Source organism: Poecilia reticulata, linkage group LG15, assembly GCF_000633615.1.
Source record: "Poecilia reticulata strain Guanapo linkage group LG15, Guppy_female_1.0+MT, whole genome shotgun sequence".
Lineage (NCBI taxonomy): Eukaryota > Metazoa > Chordata > Actinopteri > Cyprinodontiformes > Poeciliidae > Poecilia > Poecilia reticulata.
The window spans coordinates 17,687,337-17,714,219 of record NC_024345.1 but is presented as its reverse complement, the minus strand read 5'-3'; the positions used below and the strand labels follow the sequence as shown (position 1 = coordinate 17,714,219).

The following is a 26,883-nucleotide window of genomic DNA, read 5'->3' as shown; positions in this document are numbered from 1 at the left end:
TCAGCACAACAACTTGGACGATTTATTACAATTTTAATCATTACAAAAACAGGGTATAAATATGTGCAGAAGGAATTCTATCCAAAAATGTGGCAATATTAAAATTACATAAACAAGGTGTGATAATGCATCAAGAAAAAATGATACAAACTAGATCAGACAAAATGACAAGTGTAGTTTTCAATAAAAGCACTTGTTCAACTTTACATTCTTTACAGTATTGGGAAATGGCCCCATAGTAAATCAACAGTCATTAGTGTATCGCCCAATCCTTGTATACACACACCCACCCACCCACAGACCCAATTACATTAGGTCATGCAAACAGAAACAGTCATACTCGGTCACTGCTGTGACCTCTGCCTTCGAGCTGATGCAATATCATAGATCTCAGAGCGCTGTACCTGCAGGAGAGAAAAAGCACAAATAATGTCACATACAAAGACATATTAATGGATTCATGAAATAGGTTTAATACATTATTAAAATTTGAGGGTATAGTTGGAGAAAAGCTAAAAGTCTCTTCATAATGTGTCACATTGCTGGCCACATTAAACATTAAGTCTGATCTGAAATATTAAGAAGTTATTTTGTCATGCAATAAACTAACCTCTGTCAATAAGAGCTTTTCGTTTCTATGCAGCATTTAAAATGCTAACTGCATATGTTACAGGAAAGATTCTCTTCTGCAGAAAACAATTTCAAAATGCTAAAGTTTCATTAGCTTCGCATAATGAAACGTAATACTTGGAGTGGAGAGTTTTATTTTTTTCCTGCTGAGTAACTATTTACTTACTTCTTTGTCAGTTTAACTATTTCACGTTCCTCTTCCTCTTTGAGTTTCTCTACAAAGCTGTCTAAAACCGGAATTTCAAATTTGATATACTGAGCAACCTATAAGGGGAAAGAAAAAAAGAAAAAAAGCAAAGAAAAAATGTAATTCATTTTAGCACATGAAAATGCAATGATCTAAAGCTTTTGTTTGTACATTTCTTTCACTGTATGCTTAGAGTTGTCCTGAGAAAATGTAAATCTCCATTACAGTTTCATTTCTTTTGCACTCTCAAACAAATCTTTGTTTTTGAGCATCGCCCTCTATTTAGCGCCATGCATTATTTTTGTCCTGTCATTGTCCTACTAAATACTGAACCTCAATCCCAGTATTTTGTAGCCTCTAACAGTTTTTCTTCCACTATTTCCCAGTTTTTTTCCGCCTCTATTTTCCAATCTACTTTGACCAGGTTTCCTGCTCTTGTCCCTGCTGGAAGAACACATCCTGACAGCATGATGCAACATGTTTCACACTGGGAATGGTGCGCAGTTTTTTTCCACAACACATCATATTTGGCAAGTAGGCGAAATATTTGAAAGAAACCTCTTTCATGTGTTTGCTGTGGCATTAGGTAAACTATAGAGGTTTCATATGGATTTGTTTGTGACTGTTTACTAATTATGTGACTTTTCACATTGACTTTTTACATTGAATTTTAGGACTTGAGGGATGTTTTTCTGGGGGTATTGTTTAAGAAAAGACCTTGGAAATCATGAATTCTTTTTCTACCACTTCACAATTATGTGCAAATTTATGTTGATTTATAAAACATTTCCCATTAAATTGCACATAAGTTTTCTCTATTTTCTAAGTCTGCCGTATGAATACTGTATTTAATTTAGGCATTTAAAAATACGAAAAAAAATATCACTTTCTTCTGTTTAATAATTATAAGCTACTTTGTGTTTGTCTGTTAGATGAAATGAAAATAAAAACATGGAGGCTTGAGGTTTTATCTTGGCAAAATATGGAAAAGTTTAAGGATAAGAAAGATTTGGAACGCACTAAATATATCAAGCAGCATCACAATAGATATTCAGTCATCTTAGTCTATTGTTGAATATGTCCCAAAACAGGATATGATATATCAGCTTCCTAAATTTAGCCCAACTATCCTTCATTGGCCCATTGAGAACTATCAAAACATTATAAAAAGCATCACTTATGTTGAACAGTTTCAGAAAACAAAGCCACATGGTGAGCGAGACTAAGACTCACATCGTATGTCACTTCCTCTCCCAGGTCGGCTTCTGTGATAAAGATTTTGGAGATTTTCTCACACGGCCCGTAGAGCACGCGAGTGACCAGAGGGTGTTCGTCATTCTTCAGTCGTGTCCTTTCTACCAGATCGGCACAAAAGAAAATAAGCTGCTTGTAAACATAAAGAAATACCTATATAGCTACAAAACCATCGCAAACTTACCCCCAGACTCGTGTACCATGTAAAGGACAAAGTCTTCAGAGTTGTTTTCAACCTTAAATAAAACAAATACTCATTATTTCAAGTTTAGCTTATCAGAAAAAAACTGAAGCCAGCATCTTGTGCTCACCCTAAACTTGTGTAGCAGCAGGTTGAGGACTTGTCCAGTTGTCATTGAGCTGTTTACGCGAACATTCGTGACCGAACCATAAGCTGGAGTGAAAACAGACGTCTAAATGAAGAAGAACAGATAAATCAGTATGTTTGTGTAACGCACATTTTGTTTTAGTACAGAACCTCTCGTACACTTGAAAAGTTGAGTGCGTGTTCCTGAACATGAACGCGTCGGACATTTTGGCCTGAAAAGTTGAGTGCGTGTTCCTGAACATGAACGCGTCGGACATTTTGGCCAGGAAAGAGACGGGAGAAAGGAAATCCTTTCATCTGCAGCTGGACTCTGTTCAACATCAACATCAACTCATGCTGAATCAGGCAGAAACTAATGCGGGTAACTTTGCCTTAAGTTTGTTTTCTGTGGCACATAATGAAATCAGCCCACAGCAGGCCATTGTGAAACTCAGCAGAAGTACAGTCAAAGGAAACCACCGCCCCTCTGCACCTGGGGATATCTCAACAGGGGGATTTGTTAAAGCGACCACATAGCTGATTGTTCCGTTTGCTGCACCTTGTGGTTGTAGAAGTGGCCGTTGATGGAGAACCTGTGTGCGCGCAGGCGCTGCAGGTCTCCGGCAGTGTGTGTGTTTGACCTCCTCTGAACTCGCATGAAGGAAGCATCACTCCTGGTCCTCAGCAGCTGGGGGGAGTCCTCTTCCTCTTGGCCCCCAATATCACCGTCTATAGCAAGAAATAAATTATGCTTACACATTTTTAATAAAATGCTGTTCCTGCGTCCCCTCCGCACTCTGCATGACACTGTATGAAAAAGGAAAGGGGATTTCTCAAATAAATATTAGCAAGTGAAATGATTTAGACTTAAAATATTCAATAATGGTTAAACACAAACAACATTAAAATTTTTTGTAGGAAAGATAGTCCCTTTGCTTTGTTTTATTCCCTGTCTCATTTCCAGTTTCCAGAGACAAACGTATGGACTGAATTAAATCCTTTTGAGACTAAATCTGTCAGAAATATGAACCACGCTGGGACTTAACTGTATCAACTTAAGTTAGAAATGGTCACGAGGTTTGTGTTGAGAAAGTTTCTGCTTTGGAGCAAGAGTTTGTTTCCAGCTTTCGTAAGCGTAAAAGACAGCACTAATGTCAAAGTTAAACTTGCTAGCGTGCTTGGAAGATTAACAGCAAGCGGCCAAGAATTTTAACCCTAAATTACAGACTGTTTTAGCTGCTTTAGTCATGAGCGATACCCTGTTAAAACAGGTTCAACAAACACTACTAATTCAGTACCAATATATAGAAATGGTTTGCGATTAAGGTTGTTTGAGAAAAAGTGTTGCAGCAATAGAAAAACATTCTTTACTGACTTCCAAAACTGCCAAAGCAAAAATATCTCCATCTGTTTATGTTATTGGAATATATGAATGCTGGGTATGCGGTGTGCTTTAAATAGGACTTTCTTCCACACATTTTCTGTTGGGACACAAAATGAAATCAAAACAAGCTTGTGTATACAACTAAATATGTACCACTAGATTCTGAATGACAAAACCCCTTAAATTTTCATTCTTAGACAATCAGCTTGATGCTACTATAAACACCACTACATTCCTCGGTTACTGTATTTTTGTGATCCACTAAGCTTCTTAGACGTGCTATTGCAGAGTCGAGTTGCATTTTACATGAGGACTAAATAAAATTTGTTAAAGGTGTCACAATTCAAGAACTTTGTTTTTAAAATGCAACACTGTGTCAACACTTATAAATAAAATACGCAAAACGAAAGTTTGCGTTGTTGCTTATCTGTCGCAGCAGATTGGAGCAACTGACCAAACAGGCCTCAAAAGCCAACGTGATGGACATAAGGAGTGTAATTTTGTTTATTTATAGCTTTGCTGATCTGATCTGGTGTAGCTGGCATATGAGGAAACTATAACACGTGAGACAAGCTTTCCACAAAGACCTGCTGAATAAAGCACCTGTGAGGGTTTAATCTCTCACAACGTGTAATCTGCATTAATCCAGGAGGTTTCGGTGTGTGTGTGTGTGTGTGTGTGTGTGCACGCGTGTGTGTGTGTGTGTGTGNNNGTGTGTGTGTGTGTGTGTGTGTGTGTGTGTGTGTGTGTGTGTGTGTGTGTGCGTTTATGTTGGTAGGGAGGAAGGAATGACTGCACGTGTTTGCGCTCACCAGCTGGTCTAGGTTCTCCGTTCAGTAAGTTATTGTTGGACTCTGCAGATGCTTGCTTTGCCACGGTGGATATTTCATTCCTGAAAGAGAAAAGAACGTTCATTTATTATTTTCTCTTAATTTTATGACTGCTTGGCTTTTCCTGGAGTGGACAAATAACAGTGAATGACAAGCCATTGCATGAATATTGGTTTAATATGTTTTTTCAGCACTTAAAATGACTTGCCTGCTTTCTTGAGTAAACACTGAAAGGAAATGTTCTTAGCCCCTCAACTATATAGCTGTTCACTGAGTCTAAAACACATATTAAAACTGCTCTTATTTCATTATGTCCAACTAAACACCCACATATATTTTCAAATCAAATTACAATATTTTTTGAAAAGACCAACAATTTAAATGTTATATGCTAAGATTTTTTTTAAACTTGTGTTTATTTGCTATACTTTTTGAGGAAAAGATTTTTAATTCAAATACGTAAAGTGTTCAAATGGATCACTAAGAAGTTTGCTTCACTTCCAACTCACATATTGTAGCCTATGGTGTCCCACAAAGATCAGTCTTATTCACCACTTCTTTCCATCCTCCATATCAATAATCCAATCCAAATTTCATTTTGATGGTGATTATAATGTTATGTGCAGCACTTCTTCAATATGCAGCTTTTATTGAGCTGCAGTTGGTTTTAGTTCCATATATATCAATATATCAATTTTTTCAGACTAAATTTAAACTCTGTGTGATGAACTCGTCGTCCAATGCAAACATCTGTGTTTTTTACGTTTCTTTTTCTTTCCCCACATTTTGCTTTCAAATATTGGTCAAAAATCCAAAACTAAAAGGATGCTTTAAGATTACATTTTCCTTGCCAAAAAGGTCAAAATGAGTCTTGTTCATGCTACAGTGCTGACACCAGACTATGGTTATCAAAGCTTTTAGTTTGACAGCAGTGCAATTTCATCTGCCAGGCTATTTTTTCAAGGAAGTGAAAAGCTACAATTAGGCAAAAGAAAAAGAGCAATACACTGATATAACTTAGCCACTTCATTGTGCTAACAATGGCTTTTTTCAGATTTTCACAAGAGTATTGCTCTCACGTGACCTTCTCTTCTCATTTGAGCCCATCAAGGCCTCTGTATGAAGTACGAATCAGACAGCTTAACCTGTTCAGACGAAATCTTTCGTTGTCATCAAACATCTGAAGTCTTATTGGTCGGCGCAGTCCCCAGTAAATGTTTAGCAGCCCCTCTAGAATGAGCTGCCCATCCTCCTGCACAAAGAGAACCATGCAGAACAATAATAATCAACAGAAATGTTCAGGGAGGAAATCCTGCTTGGCCGACGGCCACAGCGGCTCAGTTTCAGGTGTACGTGCTGGAACAGTCGCGTTCAGCTGCACGGGGAAGCCTTGAAAACTGCAGAGAGTCAGTCAGGTTGGGCTGTCCCCTTTTTCCACAGTGGAGGAGTACAGTGATGTCTGAGGCGGCATCAGAAAAGAGCAAGTGCTGTAGGTCACGTAGACGCAGGGTGATGCTTTTAATTTAACATAAATGAGAATAACTTTAGAGAACAAAAATAGTTCTGAATAACCTTTACTTTAGGGAAAACTGTTATAATTTACGTCTATGACTTATGTAGGAGGAATAGTAATTGTAATGAAAATCTTTTGACCTGAATAGTTTGGCATAGGTCAGCAGCTAATTACGGTTATTTTCATAAAAACAGGAAATAAATAACACCGCAGCTGTGGATATTATAATTACAGACTAAGAAGGCTCTCTGTTCCCCCAGTTTGAAAATATTTGTTAAATAACCACCATTTCTAAGTCATTACCCGCAACACAACATGGGTCTTTCAACATAGGCTTTACTGGTTTCAATCAGATTGTCACAGAGATCTTACCAAAGTTAAAAAGGATAAGACAAAAATGTGTTTTTTATAAGTTAAGGTCAGCCTGGTCAGGTGATGTAAGGTCTGAGTTTCTGTTTTGCCTCTGGGTTAAATTCTACTCTACAGAAAATAAACCACTGGAAACATCAAGAAAACAGCAAACGAGAGAAATAATTCAAGAAATGTTCAAAAAGTTCAGTCAAAATGCAATAAAGCGTTTGCTTTAATCATTTACTTTAAATAGTTAACATACAGAAATAAAGGCAAACACTGGGTAAACTTTACAACTGCAAACTTTCTCATACTTCTTTCAAATTTTTGTTACATTACCATTACAAACTTCCATGTATTTTATTTGACTTTAATGTGACAAACCCACACAAAGTAATTGCGAAATGGAAAGATAATTAGACAGGGTTCTTGATTTTTTTTTTTTTTTACAAGTAAAACCCTAGGGATATGGCAGTCCATGTCATATAAAATATTCTGCTAAATGTTTCACTGAGGCATTCCAAGAATCAGCCCCACTCAGTGTTGGAGCATTTAGGTTTCTGCCTTTTCAGCTGGTTTCTTCTGCTGCCTGTTGTTCCTTGTTCTCCTGTGATTTTCCTTCTGTGTCTCAGTTTTATTTGAAAATTATGAACTTTCCTTATTCATTAAATGCCACTTAGAATCCCCCCCAAAAGAAAAAAGGTTGATGTAAACTACCCCTCAAGCTTTCAACACACTGTACAAGGATTTTAGTTTCCTCTACCAGTCAGTACATAAAGTCCAAGTACATAAAAGCATATCTTTCATATTTCTAAATAAACAAGAAACATTTTGTTTTTGCCTCATGATTGAAACATTTTTTTCCATTTAAACTCCTACTGGTCTGTCATAGTTTTATAAGAATATTATATTTGTAGTTGCCTAGTGGAAAATATTAAATTCAACATGTAAACATTGTTTTTGACTTCATTTTAGACTGAACAGCATGAGGAAAGTTACCTCCCCTCCAGGCAAAACACTGGACAGAAACATTTCTGTGTGTGTGTGTGTGCGTGTGTGTGTGTGTGTGTGTGTGTGTGTGTGTGCGTGCGGTTACTCCAGGGCTTCATTGTTTCTGCTATGTAAACACAGAGCACAGCTGCAGCACTGGACTCTGCTAACCCACCACTCCTGAGTTTCCTGAGCATGCACAGACACACCCTCGAATGTACACACTCGCACCGACTCACACAGATGTGAGTAAGGTCAGCGAAGCTATTTTTGGATAAGGCGGTTAATCACTGTGTTGCAGCCAGCCTATAAAGCCTGGACGCATGCTCAAGTCCTCTCATACTCTGCTGCATGGATTAGACGGCACTCAGTTTATCCCAGCATTCAAAGAGCCCAAACTCAAACACTGAAGGTGAGCAGGATTCTTCTTTTTTTCTCTTTGTTTTTATACGATGCTATCAAAATTTTACAATTAAAAAAAATAGCCAAGCATAATATTGAAGACCATAATATTGAAGTTTTTAATGATAAATTAGAATAACAAACACAATTTTAGTAGTCTCTAACAAGTTTATTTTTCTTCTTATTCCTGCAGCATGAAAAACAAGAGGCTGCTAATGTCTCTGCCTCTACTACCCACAATTACTGAGACACTGGAGGACCTGCCTGTCCATCCCTGCTCCTTGCAACAACCCCAGGGGCCCCACTCTCTGGACGACTACATGTCGAGCATCCAAGCCCTTGCGCGGCCTGTCGAGGGCACGAGTTACGGCCCCGTCAGACTCCAGCGGTCCCCCCGGCAGCATCAGCTCTCTAAAACCGCCCGTGTGTCTTCACGCACACCAAGGACTTCCAGAGCAGCCAGTCTGCCCTCGCACAGCACAGAGGAGTTTTCCCTCAGGATGAGCAGAGAACGAGACAGCAGGGGCAAAGACCCAGTGGACTGGCTCTTTGGACAAATAAGGACTTGAAGAGAGATGCTGCTATTGTCGGACATCATGTGGGTACTTTGCTGGAGCGAGGAAATAAGTTCGGAGGAACCTCAGGATGAACTGCTCCGCCATCTGTGTGAATCGATAATAGTGCAGATGTAACTTATATATTTATATTTTTTATTTAGTAAAGACTCTATGTGGTCTATGTGTTTACAGAGTTTAAAATTTTGTTAAGACATAAGATGTGGTTTCTAATAAAATGATGAAATATCACAACTTTCTTTCTGTTTTTTTCCTTTAAGCAATTTTTATCATTCTGGGACTTTTTTGACCCGCATAAAAAAATTATCAAGAGGAGTTAATGAACAAAACAACACATTTATATATATATATATATATATAGTTTGAGGTACATATAGTTAAACTATTTAAAGCATAACTATTAAAACTGCAAGTTAAACAATCTTTACATAAGTTCTACCCAATTTTATTTTTGTAGTTTTCAAAAAACTGTGTTTCTAGACATGTTTTCTGTGGGTTCTTAACAAGTAATTGCATTAAAATATAGTATACTACGACCTAAAGTCAACATTTCAGTGCCTAAAATGCAAAATTCTTATGTTTACATTAACCATTTGATGCTGATACGTTTTAAAATGAAAGATTTCTAGACTTCAATTAAATGTAAACGTCTTTAGTATTTTTTAATGACATTTGCTTCTACTCCTACATGTACACGATTATTGTTATGATTACGTTTTCAGCTTTAAGTTGATATTTTTTTTCACATTTTTAGCAACGACTTTACCGCCATCTAGTGGTGGAGTTCAAACTTAAAGCCATATATTCTATATAGCCATATAGCCACAAGGGGGCGCTTCATGGTTGCGCACATGATAATTTGGTTTTGGGCCACTACAGTAAGAGTCCAAGGTAAACAGTCAGTTCTGTGTTTTATTGAGCGGTGAGTCAGAGAAACGGTGAATTATCTTCTTTCAGAAAGAGGTTGTAAACATCAGTATAATACAAGATACAAAGGAAGGAAGCACATATTCTACATTTATTTAAACAGCTTTAAGATACGCTGCTTCATGTCAGCTAAAATTATTTAAGGTGATTAGCTTTCAATCTGAGAGATTCTGCACAACGTTGTCTTACAATTAAAAAAATTAAGAATCAGTTTTCCTTTCATTAAGCTTACATATCCGTCGTCAACAATCAAATAATTTTGGAACGTGAAATTAAATTAAAATCAAATGTTGTCAAAAGCCTGAATGTGTAATAAATCCTGACTGTGAAACTGTGTGGGCTAACTGGTCAAACAGGGTCTCCAGGACTGAGAAACACTGAAAAGTTGGAGCTCGCTCCCTTCTCAAAGAGATTTTGTTCATTTGCTTTACATGACAGCCTTAAAGTCAGTCATACTCACATGCCCACTCTGAAATGACTAACGCACATCACCTGACCTGATTATGAGCTAATCTTGACTGTAACCTACAAATCTTCCTGTGTCAATCTGCCTCTAATTTCCACACACAACTTGTTTACATCAGACAGCTCTGTTTGGCAAAGAGGAATGACCCTGCATGTTTGCTACATCTAAGCCCATTCATGTGGTCTATATGTTTACTAGAAATTTCCAAAATGAGTTTCCAAACTTTGGCTTTTGGGCAACATACATGCATAACCAAAGAATGCTACTGCTGAGCAATGGTTTGACCTTTATAACCACAAAATATCCAGTGACTAAGTCCCCAGTAGCCCTGAGTCTGCAGCTGAGATGCCCCACATAAATGTACAGAATCTGCTCTAATTATCTAGTCTAGACATCAGCAAAGTATTTTAGGGATCATACATGTCATTTTCTTTCTTTCTTTCTTTTAAATCAAAGCATACAACAGAACCCAATAAGTTTTATTTTATTTTAGTATTTCAAATGGATTTTTGTTTTATGTTTATACTCTACAGGTCATAAAACTCCAAAATTTGAAAATTTGCATATAAAAAATTTATCTTTAGTTACTTACATGTTATGTTGTGGAGTCGCAACAATGTATCAATGTGAACAACCAGCTTCTTAAGCAGCATGTTGTGTTTAAGCACATTAATGGAAAGTTGAGTGGACAGAAAAAGTCCGATTGAGCCGTAGGGACAGCTGCAGACCCCAATGTCTTCTGTAAATTGTGTATTTCATTTGGGGAAGTCATTTCCCAGAATCTGAAGGAAGAGTGAAGAGGCACGTCATCATCAACATGGCATGGTAACCTGCCATTTACTAAGTCCAAAGTTAGTGCAGTCGTCTACCATAAAATTATTAGAAGATTCATAGAAAAAAGCAGCTTGGACTTCCTTAGCACCTCACAGAGCCCCACAGAGATCTCCTCCATGCCATGCTGCACTGATGCAGAAGTTTATGCAAAAGTAGTCCCAAACTAATACTATATATTTTAGAGTACATGGAAATACTTTTTAGAATGCCAACAGGTATTAATGTAATTTTTGTTGGTCTTAATATTCACATTTTTTGAGGAACATTTTCATATTTTAAATAGGTATTGGTCACAATCATTAAAATTAAGAGAAATAAATACTTCACAAATATCACTCCATGTGTAAGAAATCTATTCTTTTAATTAAACTACTGAAATAAGTTAAGCTACTTGATGATACACTAATTCCTTAAAATATACCTGCATTGCTGTGCTATTCTACAAGCAGTCAAGAATCAAATTTTACTGTGAACTTTTTAAAGAAAATATAAAGACCTTTGTTAAAATTAAAAATTGGTTAAGTGTGTTTTCTCCCTCTTCAATATTACCAACTTAGAATGAGCTGCACGGGTTGATTAAAAATTAAAAGTTTGTAAATTCTGATCAAATAAGACATGCAGTAGCTTGCATGCTTTCTTTGTGAGTATTAAATAGTCAGCACTACTTTCTGAACAAACAATAACAAACTTGTTCTCTTGTTCATAGAAATCATATAAAAATTATAATCCAATTAGATGTTTACAGTCTTGTAATTCCAGTATTTTTGCCACACTGGAATGGCCAGGTGATATTTTGCATTAACTTTTTTCCTCATAAAGAGTAAATTTACTAACCTAAGGGACACTAGGTTCAGTGTGTTTCAAATGGTTGAGCTATCCCTCCTTCCTCAGTTTTTCCCCTAGAAGCAAGCCTGTTTTAAGAGATTTCTGAGGAAGTTTTTCTTTATACTTTAATTGCTTTTTCCACTCATTTTCATTCCAGTCTCTATAGTTTACTTGTGACTCATTCAGGCAGGAAAAAGCCTCTTAAACCCAAAGAATACATCTGTGTTGACATACAACAGACAATTTAGCAGAGAACCTACCCTTCATTGAAGCTTTAGGCACTCTGTTGCCACAAATTGCTCAAATTTCTGTATTTAAGTTAGTTAGAAAAGAAGGAAAACATACAACATATACAAGTATTTTACCACATGAATAAGATTTTTTTCTTTTGAATTTTTCAAAAACATGCGTTCTAGAAGTTCTTCAACTTTTCATGCACTTTGTGCACAGTATGCCATGATATGATTGGATACTGCACAAAAACTGGACGAACAGTTGGAGAAAATCTTAGAAAAAAAAACTTCCGTAAGTCAGTAAGAACTCAACAGCAAAGTCAACAGAAATTAGGATGGCTTAAAACGACTTTGCAGACTGTGGACTTGACTGAAAACACACAAACACGTGCATCTCTGGACACCAAAGACAAGAAATGATTTTCTTTGTCTTGTGATTCCTAGCAGGGCTGTACACGCCAAGTAGGTCAGCACCGTCTGAAAGAGCTAAATAGACATAATCTGTAGAATCAGAGTGGACAAGTCTGTACAGTCATAACTAAGAGATGCAAGTTCAGGAATCTAACGATGACTGATTACTTGACTCATGCATATTTACAGATTACCTTCAGTTAAACTTGTGACCAATATATTCTGTTTAAAACAAACAAACAAAAAATACTGAAAAAAGTAAGATTGCGTGAATAAAACAAATACTGGAACTGTGATACAAAAAAGAGTTAGTGTATGAATCATATTAAGATGAGTTATTTAAATAATAATTTTCAAACTAACAGTGCTTGTCTAGTCCAAACTTTATCTCATATAAGTTTTTCTTTTTACCTTGAGCCCTTAATCTGTCTCTTTTCAGTTATATATGTAACTCAGATCTACTGATTCTGAGATGTTTCATCTCTATCCATCTTTTTTAGGACTATAATGACTATAGAAAGTTATGCTTTTCAGCCATAAAGCTGCAACTGGTTGACCTTCTGCTGACACTCTATGACTCACACTTACCCAATAATGATTTTTCCTAAGATTAGTGATAAGGTGCTTAGGTAGATAACTACATTTGCAATATATGATCAATTGACTTTAACTGTAATGTATTATAATTGTGATTGGTATAAACACAGTTTTTAACTCTGCCACACACACAACATGCAGCATCATAATCCATTGTTTTCAACTTTAAACTCTGTAAATGATCCACATTTCTGACCAGTTTTAATTTTTTGTACAACTAAAGATAAATGCTTAAAAAATTCAAATATAAGCAAAACCTATGTAAAAAAAACAAACAAACATTACTCTAACTAAAAGATTTCCCACCTTTTGTCTGGAAAGTACAACCTCCTGCAGCCAGGAGAGCTTTAGGGATGTAATTATTTTTTTATTTATTTAAAAAAAAATGTTTTTACATAGAAACCTGGCAGATGCAGAAAATCCTGCTGACGGGGAACATTTTGTCAAATAAGTTATTGTCCTGCTCTCATTAGGATTATTAGCTTAAAGTTACACCTTGTTTTTAAGAGGAATTTTGAATGCTCATTAGTTATGTCTACCAGCACAAAAATATTGATATTACCTACTTATTGACCTGCTACTTAACACACATTAAAATCACTGAAACACTCTGTATTCTGGGCCCTTACATGAACCCACAACAGAACAAACGCAGGCGTCTCTAGGGCTCAAGTAGCATCTGTATTTATCTATTTACATAAGTATTATATCTATATATAAAGCATATTTGTTTACTTTTTTTGCCGTCTGGGAAAACATAATGTTATCTTTCTTAATGTAAAAACTGTTTTTCATGAAAAGAAGATGAAAAATGCTGTCTCATCATCTGCCCCAGTATGTCTTGAGCGAATACTTTATAAAAAAAAAGTATTTCACGGCTAAATTTCTGAAGAACCTAAGTTTTAGAACTGAAAGTATCCATTAGTCTTACAGTACAGTTGGGTAAAGTTACATAAACACACTTTTCCTTTCATTTTTTTTTTGTCTGCATAGCTGAAAGATGACACGGTGCTGCTTTCTGACATCAAAGCAGGGCTTACAGGGCTGAGTCATCCTGTGCCAGATCATTTTCTGTTCACTTGAAATGAGGAGAAATTTGGTCACGTTTTATCATACATGCTATAGTTTTTGAAGGTGGCTAAACTTGTTGTTTCCTTTGTGGCTGATATCACAGAAATATTTTGGCAGCAGCGGTTTCCTCTGCCCATCGTGTGCAGCTGTGTGGGATTTCCCCAGAAAGTGACAATGCTACTTTTTCTGTTTATTTTTCTGTAAGGTTGTGGGTCTGACTTGGGAATAAAAATGAGGGACACATCTTGACCACTCTGCCCTGCCCTTGTACTGTATAGACACTGAAAAATATGCATGCTGTCGCTGGAAAACCTGCTGGTGAACACAAAGGGGAACTCCAAACCACAAAACCCGTAGGATAATTATCAAATAAATGACCGAACCGCTTTACACAAAAAGAGCTTACTGTGGAAATTATTTCTCTATGAGTTTTCTACTGAAAGAGGAGCCTGCCCTTCTCATTCTGTCTTAATTTTGAGGGACACAGGGGCTTTTTTTTTTGGTTTCTTACCAACTTGCCATGTTGGAAAACAAGTCAGGAATCTTGAAGGGCTTTGTTTCAACATTCACATCCACAGTCACAGTGTGATGCTTCTTTGGTTTTCATATCTGTCAGACAATCAAATTGCTATGCTTCAACGTGCGTGAGGCATTTCACAATAAGGCACAGCAGGTTGCATCAGCTACTCCGTCCTTCCCTTCATTTCCAGCAGCAACGCGGCATCCGATTCTTACCTCGCGAGTCCGCAGCTGAAAGTTTTTTCCCTCATGGTAGCAGTTGTAGGTTCTCAGCAGCGACAGGATGTCAGACCTGAATATGAACACAAAGGCTGGATTAGTGCTAACAATTCACCCACAATGCAGGTACTGCCGGCGATAAATGAAACGTATCACGTCTAATCAACACAGCGACTTTGGCTTATTGTCTGTGTTCACTAAGCACTTACTTTGGTATGAGCTTCTCTTCGCTGAGCTTTACAAAGGTCTGACGTTCACACATTCTCACTGGAGAAAACGAGACAAAACAGTTTATGTAGTCTCTGCTCATAATCCCAAATAGCAATTTAAAAATAAAGACTTGAAGAGAGAAAGGCACAATGTCATCTTATGCAGGTCTTTTATAATGGCAGCAAAGAAAATCAATATAGTTATTAATAAATGTCTTCACACCTACTACACCTTTTCATACTTTATCACATTACAATCTTAAATACTTATATTTGTCTCTGGGAGTTTATATTATGAACCAAAAGCAAGCTAGCACTTATGAATAGGAATGAAAATGATGCGTTACTACATTCTTTAAAGAGAAAAAAAGTAAAAGTGTGGGGCGGATTCGCATCCAGACACCTTGAAATTCATCCAGTTAAATCCCAATGCAACCATTTTATTCTTCAGGTCAACAAATTAAGAAGCAAACTCTCAGTGTTTGATCCACCATTTAACCTCAATAAAAGCTGCTTTGTGAGGCCTGGGAGTTTTTGTGAGAGAAGATTAGAAAACAAAAAAAGTATTTTGAAGACCAAGCAACACAGAAGCAAGGCGAGGGAAGCCGCGGAAAAGTTTAAAATGGGACTTCTCTGATCAGTGAAACGGAGTAGCGGCAGCACTATGCTGTGGGAATCTTATTCTACCACAGGAAATTCATTCATCTTTTCAGAGAAACAGCTGAACGGACCTCAATATAGATTGGTTTAGATCAAAGCATTTTCATGAGTCAGAATGGCCAAGTCAAAGTCCAGACCTATTTCCGGTTGGAAACTTGCCAAGACTTCTGTTCACAGACAACCTTTCTTCTCGTTTCTGTCCTGCCTGAGCTGTAATTGCAACGAATGAGCAAACATTTCCAACCCTGTATGTACAAAGCTGCTACAGAGAGATCCCCAAAACACCTGCGGCTGTAAAAGCAACAAAAAGTATTTCTATAGACTCAGAATGATGAATACATATGCAAGGCAACATTGTTTGATTTTTATTCATTGAAAAAGAAAACTAAACCATAACATATCCCCTTTCCACTTCACATTAATGCAGCACTTTGTGCTGGTCTATCGCAAAAAAAAATCAATAAAAAAAAAAAATCAACCCACACAAAGTGACAAAACAGTAACAAGTTAAAGGATATTACTTTTTTTTTTAATGGAAATTTTCCTTATAAACAAAACCTTTGGAAGCTCTTGCTTTAGGGTTTCATGTAGGGAGACCGAATTAGGAGAAATCACATGGGGTTGTTGACACGGAGCCAACAGAGGGAAAAAAAAAAGTATTACCTTGTGCTGCTGGGGTTACAGAGAGCCTGAGGAGGAATGTCTTTGTCACATTCAGGGACAAACATCTGCCTCTGCTGCCAAAATAATAATGAAATGTAAAGTAGACTTTAGTTCTCTGGAATTTTAACAAATATACATAAATAAATAAAATCTCAGAGAACTTGAGTTTAATTTTCTTTCTGTTGTACAGTAGAAAATAAGCAAAGTCCATTAATTACTGATGTATTAAAAATATCACATGACACATCCTGAGGAAAGCTGTGCTTTATCCATGTATCCTAGTTTGAGGAACAAAACGAGGGAATTTCCTAGTTTGGAAAACCCATCTCCTGAGTGGAGTGGGTCGGGGGGAGGAGCATGCTGGTATAAAACTCCAAAACGGAGCTCAGTGCAAACGTTCGTCTTGTCTCCAGCATGGCGCTTAATCTTCAGGCTGTCTGTCAGCTCGCTCTCCTGAGCCTCTGCTGTCTACTCACTGCAGGTAAGAACATGCTTATAAAACAGTTATTAATAAAGCCAAAGTGCATTATAGCTTTCTCCTGCAAAAAGAAAAGAAAGCTGGGTGAACAAGGTCTCTCACTCTTGCTGTGCCTTTGCGGATTAACCTTTAATCTTGTTTTTGTGTCTGTGCAGTGCGAGAGGCAGACGGCACATACGTCCCCGGAAGATGTTTGTGTCCAGAGACTACAAAGCGGGTCAGGGGGCAACTAACAGACCTTAAGATTTACCCTACAAGTGCCACCTGCAGCAACATTACAGTCATGTGAGTTCCTGACGCTGCAGGCAGCCATACATCAGTCAACCTTAAAAATATATTGAAAGTTGTAGTAAATGTATTTTACTTTTCTACGTGCTTTTCAGAGTGACGCTGAAGAGTAACAACTCAAATGTTTGCATAAATCCCGAAGCACCAATGGGGAAACAGCTGATCCGATGCTGGGAAAGGTGAGAATCTTAAAGAAACACTTATTTCCAGAGAGTCCCTGGCAGTAATAGTTGAAAATATTGCATCTTTAAGGGTTTATTAAGGAAATCAGAATGAAAGACAGCTTTTAAATGCAGTAAGTGAACCATATAATGCTTCAGCTTAGAGGTGAATTGAAACTAATCTGGAACAATGTGGGATCCTGTTTCACATAAATCACTCCTACCTGTATTTGATTTTCGTCAAGCTGGTCTTTGTAAATACAGAGCGCCCGGTTTAGCACTTTGTAGATCTTTTCTGCAGATCATGTTTAAGTGTTTATCTTCCCATTTAAATGTGTGATATTACTTCTAAGTGCTTTTTATTTTCTTCTCAGAACTCAGAAGTTGGGCAGTGACATGAAGGTGTGCCTGCGAAGGAGGAGACGGCGAGGCGGGCGCCGGCCGAAGCCCCAGCAGAAGGCAAGGAGGCACACCAGAAGAACATCATCCTCACAATAAAAATTGTTCAGCAGTTCGCAAACAGCGTAAAGCTACTGTGTGGAGCGAAGAGTGTACGGACTGATGGTTGCTGCATTGGGGCTGTTTTTTGTGACTGCAGTACAACAGTGCCTGTTTTAAACACTTTTTTTTTTTAAATCTGTTATAGTAAAGCTCATCAATGTGCTCCCTTTAGTTTTTATCTAAGCTGAAAATCTGTATTAGTTGGCAGCAGGGGGCTTTGCCCCCCCAAACCCCCCAAGAAGACTGATTTTATTTCTACGAACAAAGTGACAGGTTTCACTTTGAAGCATTAAAAAATAGTCAAGGGACTGTTTATGTGTACCTACAATCAGCTGGGAAAATTTTTCCATGTATTTATTTTTATATATATATATTAACTTTTTTAAGTTGTTTTATAAATAAATATAAAAGAACAGATCTGTTATCGTGTGATTTTTTTTAGGCTCAAGCTTTGATAGTAGATCATAATTAAAGGAAGGGGAGGATAAGTCCTTCCTTAGCAGGACGTGAGGGGTCAGCGAGACCCTAGCCTCTGCTTTAGTTAAAAAAACTCCAGGATGTGAGTCAGCAGCTGCAAGAAAAACAAACTAATCTTTCTTAAAATAGCTGTACAATAATGTGTATTTAAGCTATAACAAAAGGAACTACATTAAGTCAATTCACAGTAGAATTAGAGTAAAGCAGCACTGTCAGATTCATCTAAAGATGTAAAGCAAGAGTTTTACAGCACAGATCAGAGTACAGTAATAATGTTTTATACTTTTATTACTGGTTGCGCACAACAGACATTCCTGTTTGAAGGAGCCACTGGATGTTGTGTTAACTCATAAATATGCTGCCTGAGAGGTCTTGTAAAAGTATTTCATAAGCTACACCCAGTAAGAGCCGCAAGAAAGGGCCTGTGTAAATAACACAGTTATCCTTCAGCCCACCATTTAATAACAGATGCACGCTCCAACCTGCTCCGCTCCAGTCCTAGAAAATAAGAAGAAATCCAAACGGCTTTCATATAAACTCTTGCGAAATTATCATGTGATCGCTTTCCCACCAAACGGCTGACAGAACATGGGTGTGATATGGAAAGCGAAAGTAAATTTTACAACAGGATCGGCATTGTTAAAGGGTAAGGGAATGCAAGAGGGATTTTCCGTAACTGCTCCGTAATCACCACAGTGAGAGCACTGAGTGAAAGTCAAATATTATGGAGTGAGGTGGTCTGATTAAACATTAACCTGCAAAAATTGCAAATTAACGGTAGAAAGTTACAAATATACATATAAGTTAAAATCTAAAAATACAAATGTTGGCTAAATGTTCCACAGCAAGTCACAAAGGATCAGCATGGTTTTTGTAGCCAAAAGCAATATTCTGGCAAACTTCTGGCAGAAAATTTGATCACATGCAGAGTGATTTTAATTCATTGGTTTCCTGGCCTGCACCCAGCTTTTAAAGATGCTTTAAGGATGCTGCTGCCAGCTTAAGGTTAGTGCCATTCCAGCGACTTGATATTATCCTGCTTTATTTACTCCAGAACAGCTTTGGGATCATTAAGAACATGTTTGACAGCTAGTACACTGTTCCTAGGATTGAAAGCTTTACTTTGACTCCTCCAAAAGATATTCTCGTTTTTGTGGACAAACAGCTCAATTGCTGTCGCAATCGGATGGTAAAAACTTTCCCCCGACATTTGGCTTGTATAGAGAGCAAATCCAAGTTTCCATCCATCTTGCAGCTGTTGATTTTGGGACAGACGCTTCATTCTTGGGCAGCATCTTCTTAATCCAATGAAAAGCAAAACTCCCTTCCTGTTTACAATGTTACTAGTGACTTTTTCCATACTAATTCTTTACAAACAGCAAATTTGATTACGTGACAACATTTATTTGTTGCCCAGTCTTATTTCAGATGGACCTTCTCACTGACTCACTTGCATTTCTGATTAAAATTACTTAACAATCTACTATAAGAAAACGATTTTGTCTGCAAATATTTTTGGTACTATGATTTCTAATTTCATTTTCTTCTCACAAGGCTGCTTTTGAAAACACATTCCACATTGTTCGGGCTGCACTGAACAATCATCAGAAGCCACTCACCCTATCAAACATTAATAGAGATACTGCAGGAGAAGCGAGAAGAACAATTGACTCACCCCGCCTACCACCTGTTAGACCTGCTGCCCCCTGGCAGGCGCTACCGGCCCATTAGAACCAGGACAGACAGACTCTGGGACAGTTTCTTCCCATAAGCCACAACATCACTGTCCTGCCCATCCCCCATTCTCTCTGACCCTCACCACCATCACCTCCACAAGGCAATGAATAATCTTACAATAAAAGCATTCTATTTCTATTTCTAACTCAATGAAACAAATGAAATCACGCAAAATTGGATTTGAACTTTAAAATGTTGCGTATCTCATAATCCGCATTTGAAAGAGAACATCCTGCACAGACTATTGCGAACATTTAATCCCACACAATCGTAAAGATGAGCATAAGTGTATTTGCCACTTGGCCTGTGATCAACCTTTAATAACACACAATCTTTAGACAAACCGTCTCACCACCAACGTGAGCCTTTCAGAGCAAGAAAAGTGTCCTATTGATGAGCTGCGGCAAAGAGACAGGGTGTGGTGCTGAAAAGGTCTTCAGCATCATTTCCAGAATATACACGCTGTTCAAAACAGGAGAGAACATGCAACCAATCAGCTTTTCAAAAAATATTGACAAAGATAAATTTCTAACTGAGAAACTTGCTCCCACATGCAGGAACGGTTGGTAGAAAACCCTCTGCTGCAGGGCGGCAACAATAAGAAACAGCAGCCAGAGCAAAAGATAGATGTGCATACTGTAATGCACAATGTTTCAGAGTTTATTGTTATTATCACTATACGCAATATTCATATTGTAAAGAACTGCCTGGAGAGCAATAAATGGAAGCTAATTATATAAATACCATGAAGTCAGGCTCTCTGTGCCTGTGCAATTTCACTGTTAAAACGGGGGTATTGTCTAAACTTGCCATTTCATCTTATAATGTTATTTCCTAATCGAAAACATACCAGGAGTGCTGAGTGATACTTGAATCTCCCATGGCAGCCATTCGGAGGTGCCAAGATGTTTGCTCTCACAAAGTGACACATATTTCCTAAAAGTTCCTCAGTGGAGCTGCAGTCTCCAACTCAGAATCCCCTCATAGAGCAACGTCTCACCGTCACAACTCCTCCAGGCTAGCAGCAGCAGACACGAGCAAACACCTGGTGGAACAACGTGTCTGCTGAGAAAAATTCAAACTACTTCTCAGCTGATGCATCTATTGATGATGGCGGAGTATCAGAAAGAGTAGGAGCTTCTTAAAGAGACATACCCAATTTCAAGGTGTTTAATTGAGGAGCCAAATTACTTTTAAGTTATCTTTGATATACACAACATATTTTATAACAACTAAAGGAGACGTAGTTACTTGATTGTGCTATAATATATGATGTGCCTGGAAAATACACAACACCCCTGTCTTTAACATGTTTTCCTAAGATTGTCCAGCCCAATCCAGAGTGTCCTAACACATTTCTTCATAAATCCTTCTGTTATTGATTTGAAGTCAGTCAGTCAGTATGCTGTACGACAGTCCACACAATGATGTTCCCACTTCACTGTGGCTTGTTTTGTTTTGATGGAGTGATGTGTGTCACCATTCTTCCTCCAAAAATGGTTGTTGCGATGACACTAAAATAGTTCAGCTTTGTCTTCATCTGACCAGGCAATGCTCCTCAAGTCTTTTCCTAACTTGTTTTAGTATTGTGCAACAAACTCTAAACAAGTTTCAACAAGCACTTTCTTAATTGTTTCTAATTGCAGCAAGTGTGCATAGAGGCGACTGCTGTTGAGCGCATTACTTGTTGCTTTCATTAGAAAAACTGCACCTGCTACCTAAAGACCTTTGTGAACGTCACTGTGAGAGAGAGAGTGAATTTTTTATTATTCTTTGTTCTAGGAGGGGCACCTGACCAAGCCTGGTGAAATGATCTTTTCATTTTCAGATTATGGCCTCAACTGCTCTTAATTAAACATTCAAAAGTTTAGAAATGTAGCTGCAGACATTGCTATTAGTATGTTTTGTAACAGTAACACATTTTCTGAAAGTTTCACTGATTTTACCATGGTTAGTGGTAAATCTTTAAATCTTACACTTTTCCAATGTTGAGTTTCTAAATGTGAGCATTTACTTTAATAAACCAATATCTGTTATGATTAGAGCAGATATGGATTTGGACATGGACCACTGACTCACATAAGCGTTTGTAGTTAAGGAGTTAATACTGGGGCTGCACAGTGGCGCAGTTGGTAGAGCTGTTGCCCTGCAGCACGAAGGTTATGGGTTCGATTCCCAGCCCCGGTCTTTCTGCATAGAGTTTGCATGTTCTCCCTGTGCATGCGTGGGTTTTCTCCGGGTACTCCGGTTTCCTCCCACAGTCCAAAAACTGTTAGGTTAATTGGCCTCTCCAAATCGCCCCTAGGTGTGAGTGTGTGTGCATAGTTGTGTGTCCTGTGTGTCTCTGTGTTGCCCTGCAACAGACTGGCGACCTGTCCAGGGTGAACCCCACCTCTCGCCCGGAGCGTTAGCTGGAGATAGGCACCAGCAACCCTCCCGACCCCACTGAGGGACAAGGGTGAAAGAAAATGGATGAATGAGTTAACACTGCGACGCTGATGATCTAATGGTGTCACCTAGTGTTTACAGCAAGAATTACACCCTTTGGTCACATGATCCACTAGGCATAAAGTCTGATCTCAAGATTTAAAAGGCAAAACCAGTTGGAAGAATATGACTTATTTAACCCTCTGTGACTAATTCATAGAATTTCTGTGTGGTATCGGAATACAGTAAAAGTAAGAGGAAGTTCTGTTAATTTAATGGTGTCTAGTTATTTTTTAATAGAAGTGCTAATATTGAATATTTCTACATGTTCCAGTGTGGGCCATTAAAAGCTCCTTCAAAATAAATGACAGAGATGATTCTAGAGACAAACGTATGAGCCAGAGTACAGATTGGTAAAGGGAGACAAAAAAAAAAAAAAACAGAAGAAAAAACTGCTTACATTAGCAGTGAGCAGCTGCCACAAAAATCAGGAAACAGATAATACTGTCTGGGTTTGAGAAGTGATGAGTGGAAAGTCTGGTGGTAACTCACCTAAATCATAGAAAGCATGAAAAAAGGAGAGATTCTTACTTGTCACACTGCTGTTTTACTTTTTACCAAAACAAAATACACCATGGACATTTTGTGTAAAAATCCCAAACAGAGGACACATCAGCTGTTCCTTTCCACTATCAACCAGCCGGAGAACAGAAAGAGGATATCCATAAAAGGATGTCCAGACTGTTTCTAATACATATTTATACACACTAAGAGATGCATCAATTTTCCATAACTTAAAGGAATCCAGTCTGTCGCCATTATGATAAATTATTTAACCTTCACACGTGTCTGCACAGAAGATGGACTAAGCTTGACTTCACAAAAGTATTTATACGACTTGAAGCTAAACATTTCGCTTCAAGCCTAACATTAATCTATAGGTTTTTAAGGTAGGCCACAAGACAGTGCCTTCACATAGGAAAAACTATGAATATTTTTGCCTTTATTAGGCAGCTTTTATTGCAATTTAGTTGTCTTTTTTTCTGGCACTGCTGCAGGAGGAGAACTGCCAAACTGTGTAATGTGTCCAGTTTGACAGTTTGGGACAATCATTGATTCAGGAATAAAATTTGATGTGAACTGTGAAGCAGCACACAAAAAAGGGCATCACAGTTTGTCTTTCCTGTAGAAACGTTCGCCCTTTCATATTGAGAAGACCAGCATTACATTAGTACAGATATTTTATTGAGTAGGTTTTATACTTTTCGTCCATGTCTTGGTTCTGAATGATGGCGACAAACTTAAGCAACTCCATAAAGTGGCCAGAGAACATGTTTGATAAAATTTATCTTAATGCAAAGTCTCTGCATGTCAAACAGTTATAGATAATGACCAGCTGTGTTAAGAGAAGACTCAGAAAACATGATGTGGAGAATTTCTACCTTTTTCAGTCGAGGTTTGACCTCCCTAAGCAGGGCAGAGATAGATTTGATCCAGCTGCTATTGTTTTTCTGAATAATTTTAGTGCATATATGTAAATCTTTTATTCAGTTTATTTATTTAATTATGTGTATTTCTAACAAAAAACTTGCAAATGTATTTTTTGTAGTCCTTTGCACCGTTTTGTGGTGTATTTTGTAGCTGAAAGGTTTTACATGCTGTGGTTTTATTGCAGCCTGAAGTACTTTCTGTTTATTTGATCTATTTTCCCCATGTGAATATTATCCATTGTCTGATTTTCACATGTGATATCATAGATAGATGCTCTTTTAACTGTTGAACTAAATAAGCAGCCACATCCTCTTGTACTTAGTTATCTACTGTCCATTTAGATCTAAATGTAAGTTCTCTAAATTTTTTCATCTGTACTTCTCTTTTTCTTACTTTCAATTTGACTCAAAAATAAATTTACACAAACAAGTCATCTGTTTGGCAATTTGTTCAAAATTAAAGTTAATGGTTGATGTTAGTATTTCCTAAGGTCTAAAGTCAACTGGTGGCACTTCTATCACTGTTTTATAGACTCAGATCAAAGCTTGTGTGTCAGGATGGTCCAGTTAAAGTCCACAAAATTGAGACTTTGTGGTAGGCTACAGCTTCAAAATTGCTCAGATGCTCTCGTTTCAAGTGCTTGGGGGTATGGTTTAAATTTATGGGGGATGAATACAAATACATAGTAACTTCAAATTTGTTTTTCTAAAAAGTATGTTTTTCAATCAACCTCACAGTTATCTGTTGTGTTACTCTGTCGCATTCAATCTCAATAAAATGCATCGAAGCTTATGACTAAAACGTAACATAATCAGAATTAGTCTTGCCCATGCCATTTATTGTTCTTTCTGTAATAAAGTAATGCTCAGCTGTACAAAAAAGGATCTTCTCTGTGATCCGTCTCTGTCCCAATGTGTGTGATCTCTCCCGGTGGACAAAGAACCCTCATTGCAGCCTGTGATTGGTTTGATCATCCCGAAATCCGCATCTAATTATCGCACCTACAGTGGCCAGCAGCGCCCGAAGACAAGAAATGTCCAAAAAAAAAGAGCTCCAGATCGCATCCAAACATTGTGGAAAAATAACGATTTGAGCATAAAAACCCACATCAGAACAAATGTGGGTGAGGAGATGCACCTTCAGATTACTTGGTGTGGTCATCTCTAGCCTTGCGGCTATCACTGCACAATTAACACGAGAGCAAAGCGAGCAGGAGCTCACTAAAGTTACATTAAAACCACTCCCTTCTGTATTCATATTTTAGCACAAAATGTGGAAATTTACCGCAATCCAACTTCCGAAGTAATATAATTTTTTTTTATAACCTCAGTAAACTTCCCCGCCTCTTCATCTTGCTGTACAAGTCCCCCCCCCAACCCCCTCCTGCAATAAAATGAATGATACTGTCTCCTACCATAACAGAGTGCGACCCCGTCTTCTTCCGTGAGTCTGCCAGCGATGTATTCTCCTTATCTTTTCTAGTGTTAAGCCTTTTTGCCGGAGCGGTATTCTGAGAAGAGATACAAAACGGACGAGGGACAAAGCCAATAGAAGCAGGCATCGCCACTCCTCAGCCAATCGCCGTTCAGTGTGGGCGGGACCTTGTTTACAGTACTCTCTAAAAACCATGCAGCGAAAAAGCGTCAGTATCTGATCGTTGTCTCAGTCAAATATCACTGAGAACTTAATTTGGTTATTCTTTTCAAAAAGTGAAATATTATATAGATTCATTAAACACAATTTGGATGAACAGAGTTTAGACTTAAAAAAATACTAAAAATAAAAATAAGAAAAATACATATCATCAAAAAGGTTTGATGCAGAAATGTTATGTTCACACAGTTGTTCACTTAAAAGGTGTCTATTCAGTGACACCCTCCTCAATGAAGATATGTCGCTAAAGAAACTGTCTCTACACAAAGTGGCGTATCAGAGCATATTATGGGAAAGTTAAGTGGAAGGAAAACAGTGTTTTGAAGTTTCTTGTGACGTGGATTGCTCAGTACATCAAGACCCATCACATACAGATGTATAGTATGTCACATTTTCAGACAATGGTTTATGAAGTAAAAATGACAGAACTTATTCTTACAGGTCCAAAATCCTTTTTTTTATGAGCAAGTTTTTATTTTTATTTTTATTTGGAAGATTCCAGAGTCTGAAGGTCCTGAGGAAGGATGGTCAGAATCCAAGTTGCTAAAGATTCAGTATGAAGCTTCCACAGTCAATGATAATTTTAAGAGCCTTGCAGCATGCCAAGATCATTAAAATGAATAGAATTAAGGAGCACCAGGTGGCTCAGTGGAGGAGCATTTGCGCCATATGCAGAGGGTACAGTCTCAGCAGGCTGGGCCAGAGGCATGTTCTCTTCTTTGCTCTCTGCCCTACTTCCTGACAAGCTGTTTATAAGTAAACTAGTCAAAAAACTGAAAAAAACCCCAACAAAACAATATAATCAATACCTTTAAGTGCATTCCTCTTTAGATAATGAATGTACTGTATGAGTTTCAGTTTTCAAATTGATTTACTTACATAAATTAACTTCTCAATAACACTCTATAGATAGAATATTCTAAGGGTATACGCTTTCCACTTGTCCCAGTGCACAGGTTTTTGTTATAATTTATAAAAACCCTCACATTGAACTGATAAGTAAACAAACAAAACCCCCACACAACCTGAGCTGGTGCATATTATTATTCTCTCTCTACTCAGCAGAGCTGAAGTTCCTGCAGCCTGGGAAGATTTATTTCACCCATCCTGTTTTTGAGTCTGGATCTGCCATCTCGGGAACTATGTCAGGGTGGAAACAAGAGCTGAAGGAAGTCTCTCTAACCCTGTGTCTGAATGGGAGCTATGATTTACCATGCACAGAGGAAGTGAGCTGTCCCAACAGCTGACCAACTTCCCTCTTAGAGAACAGCTCTGTAAAAAAAAAAGAAGAAAAAAAAGAGGAAAAGATGGTGGAGTGCTTATGAAAATATGCAGCCTGATTATTATAGGGTCACTCTGCTGCTAATTTACCAGAAATCTTTGTGAGGGCAATAACACAACTCAGGATGTGGGCCAGTGAGTGAATTCAGCATGCTCCAAACAAAGACTCTCTGTCTTTTTCCATAACACACCAGAACGTCTCATCTCGCCTGACTCGATTCACATGTTAAGACACAAAGCAATCAAACAAAGCAACGGAGGGAAGTAGCTGCAGGGGGATGTGATTTGTTTCACTTGTTTAAGCTTTGGGATATTTCTGTGTGTTTTCACGT

At 37.8% G+C, this 26,883-nt stretch overlaps 2 protein-coding genes and 1 long non-coding RNA gene across 5 annotated transcripts; 2 read left to right on the top strand and 1 right to left on the bottom strand.

The window, feature by feature from the left end:
• Window positions 1–25,139, bottom strand: rassf4a (Ras association domain family member 4a). 3 transcript variants are annotated; one of them, XM_017308856.1, is made up of 12 exons: window positions 25,032–25,135; window positions 16,058–16,131; window positions 14,735–14,792; window positions 14,523–14,598; window positions 5,738–5,844; window positions 4,575–4,654; window positions 2,938–3,107; window positions 2,383–2,484; window positions 2,256–2,307; window positions 2,051–2,172; window positions 797–894; window positions 1–404 (listed from the first exon to the last, which is right to left on the bottom strand). In XM_017308856.1, exons 3-12 carry the CDS (start codon window positions 14,785–14,787, stop codon window positions 335–337), a joined length of 930 nt encoding a protein of 309 aa, XP_017164345.1. In that variant the 5' UTR covers window positions 14,788–14,792; window positions 16,058–16,131; window positions 25,032–25,135; the 3' UTR covers window positions 1–334. The 3 variants fall into 3 exon arrangements, with proteins under 3 accessions (XP_017164345.1, XP_008427958.1, XP_008427956.1); XM_008429736.2 differs by lacking the exon at window positions 16,058–16,131 and having other exon boundaries at window positions 25,032–25,139; XM_008429734.2 differs by lacking the exons at window positions 16,058–16,131; window positions 25,032–25,135 and having other exon boundaries at window positions 14,735–14,850.
• Window positions 7,565–8,657, top strand: LOC103476959 (uncharacterized). The gene is made up of 2 exons (XR_535568.2): window positions 7,565–7,858; window positions 8,042–8,657. It is a non-coding gene; the product is annotated as an uncharacterized LOC103476959 (long non-coding RNA).
• On the top strand, window positions 16,429–17,902 carry LOC103476961 (C-X-C motif chemokine 10-like). The gene is made up of 4 exons (XM_008429737.2): window positions 16,429–16,538; window positions 16,691–16,820; window positions 16,919–17,002; window positions 17,359–17,902. The coding sequence occupies exons 1-4, from the start codon at window positions 16,472–16,474 to the stop codon at window positions 17,480–17,482; spliced, it is 405 nt and encodes a 134-aa protein (XP_008427959.1). The 5' UTR covers window positions 16,429–16,471; the 3' UTR covers window positions 17,483–17,902.
• Window positions 25,140–26,883: the final 1,744 nt, after the last annotated feature.

What these genes read in the sequence shown, in the direction of transcription:
- rassf4a (XM_008429734.2), bottom strand. Translation starts at nt 14,835, where the DNA reads ATGAGCAGAGACTACATAAACTGTTTTGTCTCGTTTTCTCCAGTGAGA. An exon ending in TGCTGCTACACAAGTTTAGG is followed by an intron (nt 2,308 to 2,382) that starts GTGAGCACAAGA and finishes GTTTTATTTAAG; the next exon opens with GTTGAAAACAACTCTGAAGA. An exon ending in ATAGTTAAACTGACAAAGAA is followed by an intron (nt 405 to 796) that starts GTAAGTAAATAG and finishes TCTCTCCTGCAG; the next exon opens with GTACAGCGCTCTGAGATCTA.
- LOC103476961 (XM_008429737.2), top strand. Translation starts at nt 16,472, where the DNA reads ATGGCGCTTAATCTTCAGGCTGTCTGTCAGCTCGCTCTCCTGAGCCTC. An exon ending in CTGCTGTCTACTCACTGCAG is followed by an intron (nt 16,539 to 16,690) that starts GTAAGAACATGC and finishes GTGTCTGTGCAG; the next exon opens with TGCGAGAGGCAGACGGCACA. An exon ending in TGCAGCAACATTACAGTCAT is followed by an intron (nt 16,821 to 16,918) that starts GTGAGTTCCTGA and finishes CGTGCTTTTCAG; the next exon opens with AGTGACGCTGAAGAGTAACA.